The sequence below is a fragment of the Esox lucius genome, chromosome 6 (assembly GCF_011004845.1).
Source record: "Esox lucius isolate fEsoLuc1 chromosome 6, fEsoLuc1.pri, whole genome shotgun sequence".
In the NCBI taxonomy this organism is placed as follows: Eukaryota; Metazoa; Chordata; class Actinopteri; order Esociformes; family Esocidae; genus Esox; species Esox lucius.
Genome location: NC_047574.1, coordinates 19866548 through 19873631, shown reverse-complemented (window position 1 = coordinate 19873631; position 7084 = coordinate 19866548). Strand labels below are relative to the sequence as shown.

Genomic DNA, 7084 nt, shown 5'->3' with positions numbered 1-7084 from the left:
CATAAATTAACATACTTAGGAAACTTTTGCAGGTGTCTTGAGTTAATTAGCTGATTAGAGCTCTTCTCAGAATTTTTATTTTGAGATTTTGAGATATTGGATTTTTGATTTCCATGAGCTGTAAGCTGTAATCATCAAGACAAACAAAAAAGGCTTGAAATGTTTCACTTTGTGTTATCTAGAATATACATGAACGTGGCACTTTTTGATTTGAGTTATGGGAAAAAACTTTTCCACAATATCCCATTTTTTTTACATGAATCTGTAGATGGCTGAAATTGGCATATTACAATCATTGGTGTAGGGCAACATGCTCCTTGTTTATGGAGGGAACATGGCATCCCACAAGTTTAGTTCCTCTTCACCCACTCAGAGCAAGGCTATTGGTTTGCATGAAGGCAAAAATATTCTATTGTTGGATAAAATAGGGTAAAAAGATGAATCTATGATAAATTACAAGGAGCATTGCATGCATTTTAGCCTTAATGGCAACAATTACTTTTGTTTGTTTCCTGTAGTATGTTTTCTGTTTAGATTTGACCCTGTCCTGAGAAGGGAATGATGCATAATGAATTGATTGATTTTGTAGCAAATCAAAGAATGACAGTTTGGTGTAGTTGTGGTTTAATGTTTTTATTCCTAAACCCATGTATTGTGTATGCCTAGTCTGTTTCTTTTTATATATAATCAATGAGCTAGTGTGTCTTTTTTACCATATACCAAAAGGACCATTGCTGGTCACAGTGTTTTCATAATGCATTCAGGTGTCATCCTCTGGGTCGAATAATGCCACTGTTCTTTATCAAGTACATTTATTCTGTCAGGGGATTCCCGTGTGTAACGGGGGTAACTGCATTCGGGTGTAGGCTATCAGTAACCGTGTTCACCGTTCAGTCTTGTGCTGCAGCAGCGTGAACGCGCTACCCTTTTTACAAGACGACTCGCTCTCTACTGTGTTCCGGTTTCAATCAGGGCCTCCAGGAGCACAACTCCTTGCAATTCCGAATCATTCATTATATAGCCCCAGATAGAATGTATCCACTTGGCTTTACGCCGTTTATTAAACAATTTATCAGACAGTCGACAGCGTACACCTCCAATAGAATACAATTAATTTCGTTCATTAGTTCGACGTGGAATTGCTTTTTTAACGATACGGTGGCTCTTAAAAGAGCCTTTGGGGGTATTAGGACACTCGGAAGTAGCAGTTTACTTGGAGCTGGTGTACTTGGTCACGGCCTTAGTGCCTTCGGACACGGCATGTTTGGCCAGTTCTCCGGGGAGCAGCAGCCGGACGGCGGTCTGGATCTCTCTCGAAGTAATGGTAGATCGCTTGTTGTAGTGGGCCAGACGAGATGACTCCCCCGCGATACGTTCGAATATATCGTTCACGAACGAGTTCATGATTCCCATGGCTTTTGAGGAGATGCCGGTGTCCGGGTGAACCTGCTTCAGGACTTTGTACACGTAGATGGCGTAGCTCTCTTTCCTGGACTTCCTGCGCTTCTTGCCACCCTTGCCAGCTGTCTGGGTGACAGCTTTCTTTGAGCCCTTCTTAGGCGCAGACTTCGCTGGCTCAGGCATGACAATTCCTTGTTCTTTCTCGGAAGCGAATGAGCTGGGTAGGCGCTAACTCGTATTATGAAGAGAGCACTATGCAAATCTGTTTGCGGAGGACACACGGCTGCACGTCATTGGCTAAGTTGAAAAAAATGAATTCACTGAGTGCGCGTTCCCTATCAGCTTCTTGTGAGCAACATTAAAGAAACACTTCCGGATCACGAAAATCTGGAATTTCCCAAAATAAAAGAGACTTAAAAACTGAAATAAATTGAGTTTATTAATTGTTTGAAAACATGTACCTCTCAAAACATTGACAACAATTCAAATATGATCATATTTAAGAGTAATTTTGATAAAGTCGGTGTTAAAAAACGTTCAAGTGTAAAATTCAGACAATGCCAATGACAGAATATGGAATACATATTGCCTCATAGCTCATAAACTATTGAATATTCCACAGAGAAAGCAGTGTAGGAAATGTCCAGGAGAATGTGTAGAGTAAGACAAACCTGTCTAATCATGGGGAACGGTGTGCTACATCTAGCAACACAATATTTCCACACCCTCTTTTTCCACAATGTAACTTAGTGGATATGAAATACATATTGGCCTATAAAAAAAAAAAAAAGATTATATACGCCGCAGTGAATGTATTGTAGGAAATGTTCAGGAGACTCTTTAGATTGATTATATGCAAAGAAATCAAGGGGCACTGTGTATTTGCAATTGTTGCTGGCATTTTACTCCGCCCACCCCATTGTCCACAATGTAACTCAGTGGATATGGAATATATATTGGCCTATAAAAAAAATCTATTCTATATGCCGCAGTGAATGTATTGTAGGAAATGTTCAGGAGACTCTATAGATTGATTATATGCAAAAACATCAAAGGGCACTGTGTATTTGCAATTGTTGCTGGTGTTTTACTCTGTCCACCCCATTGGCCACATTCCAAATTGCTGAATAGCCTTTAGATCCATTATTCCTTTTGTTAATGGAGGTGATTATCACCACTTGGTGATTACTTAACAATTCAGCCAATGATCTAATGTAGTTGTCAATTACTTATATTAACTGGCCTAACCCTAAACCTTGATTTTTTTTTGCATATAATCATTCTATAGAGTCTCCTGAACATTTCCTACAATACATTCACTGTGGCGTATAGAATAGTTTTTTTTTTTATAGGCCAATATGTATTTCATATCTATTGAGTTGCATTGTGGCCAATGGGATGAGCGCAGCAAAATGCCAGCAACAATTGCAAATACACAGTGCCCCTTGATTTCTTTGCATATAATCAATCTATAGAGTCTCCTGAACATTTCCTACAATACATTCACTGCGGCATATAGAATATATATATATTTTTTATAGGCCAATATTTATTTCATCTGCATTGAGTTGCATTGAGGTCAATGTGATGAGCGCAGTAAAATGCCAACAACAATTGCAAATACACAGTGCCCCTTGATTTCTTTGCATATAATTATTCTACCCACTCTCCTGAACATTTCCTATAGTACATTTTTACAATATACACTAACCAAAGTGTCAAAATCGATACATTTAATATTATTAAAATCGCGTTTTACCGCGGACTACTATTTTAAAGGCAAAATACGAAAACCGGAAGTCTTATTGTTGCTACGGAATGTCTAATGTATCCAGCATGACGCTAATGCGTTCCCTCCCAGTATGTGGGCGTCCCTTTCATACACAAGTGTGTGGGTGTGCGCGCCCGGTGGGTGGGTTAATAAAACAATTATATATTTTTTGCATTTTAGTAAAATACAAACAAGGTTATATCAAACAAAAGAAACACATAAGGAACATTTATGATCCTATAGTTACAAGACGCAATTTCTCCCACTTCCGTAGAAAAACGCATTGCGAATGAATGAAGCGGTGTTGCTGAAAAACACCCTTTAGCAACATGGAGACGAAGTCTTAAAAGTATGCAGTCACTAACTGTTCTTATGTGTTTCTTGTATTAGATACAACCACAAAAAAAGATACAACCATGTCTGTAAAAAAGGTCAAAAAGATTGTGTCATTAGACCAGCGCGCACATACAAGGTGGGAGCACGCACACAGCGAATTCTCGTTTGGCCAGCTTAACTGAGCTAATGACATGGAGCCGTGTGTCCTCCGCGGATAAATTTGCATAGTGTTCCCTTTATAATACGGGTTAGCGCCACCTCCACTCTCGCATTCATTTTTGAGGATCATCAGGAAATCATCATGCCCGAACCAGCAAAGTCCGCCCCTAAGAAGGGCTCTAAAAAAGCCGTCACCAAGACGGTAGGCAAGGGTGGTAAGACGCGCAGGAAATCCAGGAAGGAGAGCTATGCCATCTACGTGTACAAAGTCCTGAAGCAGGTTCACCCGGACACCGGTATCTCCTCCAAAGCCATGGGAATCATGAACTCATTCGTGAACGACATCTTCGAACGTATCGCGGGGGAGTCATCTCGTCTGGCCCACTACAACAAGCGATCTACCATCACCTCGAGAGAGATTCAGACCGCCGTGCGGCTGCTGCTCCCCGGTGAGCTGGCCAAACATGCCGTGTCCGAGGGGACTAAGGCCGTGACCAAGTACACCAGCTCTAAGTAAACCGCTACTGTACTTCCAAGGGTCCAATTACCCCAAAGGCTCTTTTGAGAGCCACTCACTGTGTGGGTATAAAAGCAATTCGGAGTTGAACGAATTAACAAAATATGTTGTATTCTATAGTAGCCGCACGCTGTCGACTGATAACATATGAAATAAACGGCGTACAGCCGAGTGCATACATTGTATTAACTAAACTATTAACTGTGGCTATATGTTTATAAAGCAGCTAGCGAGAGGGATACAATGAATCCTTTCACCAGTTCCTGTTTGAATCGTGAGCGTTGCAGGACCAGTATGTGGGGCTTTGCTCGCCAATTTTTTTTTGTGTTAACTGATTGTACCACGCCTTTGAAAGCCATGACTCACAATGTCTCTCAATCAAGTCACGAGAGTGCGGCTTTAGTGAACGTTGAAATAAATACCACATGACGGTTGTTTTTCTACTTTTTCTTTCTATGCACAACTAAATGGGCATGATTGAGGCTGGGAGAGAAACGGTCTTTATTGCTGCGAGATATTTCTCTGATTGCCATAAATACAGGGACGGCATAAACATTTGAAATCATTTCCAAGTATCATCAACCGGATAGCTTTTCGTAGCGTTTTGATGATTATTTATCTCATTATATTGCAATGCTGTACCACTTCTGCTCTCGAACTCATGTCAAGACCTCTAGTATGTCCTGACTACCCTGGCGGTTGCCCATGACTTTACCTCATGTAACTCCTTTGTTGCATGTATAACAAAAAAGCGTATCTACCCTCACCCTAGTGCTGCGTATGTTGTTCCGATAATGGGCAAGGTAAATGTACAATGGAAATAAAGATCCCACAAGTCGGGATTTTGTTTGAGTCACATTGCTTGTTAAATAAAATATGATTAAAGCAATGGATGTGTACTCTTATTGCATTGTCCAATCGAATACATTTGAACTTGTTTTTTAAATAATTAGCTCTGTACTTTTTACAGAGCAAATTACCACCTATGGGAAGAATCTTCTATAGAACTTAATCAAAATGTTTTATTACATTTTGAACACTATGCAAGACCACGATGTGGATTTTTTTTTCTCAAGCTTATTCATAGTCTTCATGGAAATACAAATCAGGAGTAAAACAGGAGTTCATTACCTTCTGTGGCCAACATAAGTTCCAAATGAAGGCTTCAAGAAGACCCAGTATAAAACAACAAACCACAACAACTACACCAAATGTTCATTCTTCAATTTGTTACTAAACGTTTTATCAATTCATTATTCATCGTTCCCTTCTCCTGACTGGGTCAAATCTAAACAGAGAACATGTTACAGGAAAAAGGACAATAACAAATACCCATATGATTTGTTGCCATGTAGGCTAAAAGGCATGCAATGGTCCTTGTCATTCATCATATATTCGTCTAGATACATGGAACCTTGTTCTATCTAGCAATAGTATGTTTTTTACTGTTTTGCAAACCAATAGCCTTGCTATGAGATGATAGAGGAATTTAGTTCATGTGAGAAGCCGTGTTCCCCCATAAACAGGAAACCTGTTGCGTTACATCAGTAATTGTAATATGCCAGTTCTGGACATTTATAGTTAACAATCATATGCCTCGTTTATGTTTCTTTCAAACAGAAGTTATGCTGCACTGACTGTGGGTTATTCCATGACACTACAAAGGAGAGACACTTGTTTACGATATTAGTAGACACTTGTTTACGATATTCTTGCCCAAAATGTGCTGTTGCTTACTGCAATATGTAATGTGGTAGCTTGGCTTTAAGTTCACTTTCATAGTGAATCAGTCAGTCTGACACACACACACACACACACACACACACACACACACACACACACACACACACACACACACACACACACACACACACACACACACACACACACACACACACACACACACACACACAGTGAAATAATTATTTCACATCTCACAATATTAAATAAGGGGTCATCATGAGAGAAAAGGTAACATTGATGCCGTATTGACATTCAGAAGAGTTTAACATCTCAGATTCACATAAGTTATTACAGGCATAATTATCTCTTACCTCTATTTATTTGCTCCCAGACCTTTTTTGTATTTTCTGGAACACGTAAGGGGTCTTTTGGATACAGACTTTAGAATATTGTTAATGTTCTTTTCTTCAAAACGGGATACAAGGAAACTCTAACTCATATCTGAGGGATTTCATCAACAACCTGCTGGATCAAAAGTATGGCCTCTTTCCTGCATTTACAGTGTAGCCAACTTATAAGTACATCCAGGCACAGAGGTCACCAAGGTTTTTGCAAGTCATCACACACAGAGCAGACTTGAAGCAAAGCTTGCCTCTTGAAAAAACTGCAGTTCTCAACATTGAATAACAACTGCCACAGCAAGCAGTGTAGCCAAGAGGATCCAAAATAAGAAGCAAAATAGGGCCAAAGTAAGGCAGTTGGCTACTGTATTGCACCATGTTGCCCTTTCTGCCCCGCATGCAATAAATATTGTACAGTGTCACCCACTAATATTGGCTCTCTCTGCCTGAAATGTTTACCCCAAATAGGTAATTATGCTGGTCAATACAACCCAGACGTTTCAGCAGCGATTTGTGCTTAATTTTAAAATAATATCTTAAGTCTTATACAAATGATATAGCTACATGGAGTAGTAGAGACTTTAGAGAAAAAGTAAACATTTTTACCTATTTACCAATTGGTGAGTCAGGTGGACTAATGAGTGTAACTCAAGATGGAGAGGTCAAGGTCATTCTCTAAACATAAATATTTCAGATGGAAAGCATGAAAGTCAATAGTGTAGCCTATTCCCATCACCGAATAATTTGCTTTTTATATCAGTTAAATATTAGTATCAAACCGAATCCTCCAGAAATAAAGATTTGTTTCTGTATAAG

At 39.5% G+C, this 7084-nt stretch overlaps 2 protein-coding genes across 2 annotated transcripts; one reads left to right on the top strand and one right to left on the bottom strand.

Annotated features, from left to right (window-relative positions):
- Positions 1 to 617: 617 nt before the first annotated feature.
- Positions 618 to 1721, bottom strand: LOC105027227 (histone H2B). The gene has a single exon (XM_010899212.5). The coding sequence runs from the start codon at positions 1582 to 1584 to the stop codon at positions 1210 to 1212; it is 375 nt and encodes a 124-aa protein (XP_010897514.1). The 5' UTR covers positions 1585 to 1721; the 3' UTR covers positions 618 to 1209.
- A 2055-nt stretch (positions 1722 to 3776) lies between these two features.
- Positions 3777 to 4616, top strand: LOC105027228 (histone H2B-like). The gene is given in 1 exon segment (NM_001310976.1): positions 3777 to 4616. A coding segment is annotated over 1 exon segment (375 nt). The 5' UTR covers positions 3777 to 3809; the 3' UTR covers positions 4185 to 4616.
- Positions 4617 to 7084: the final 2468 nt, after the last annotated feature.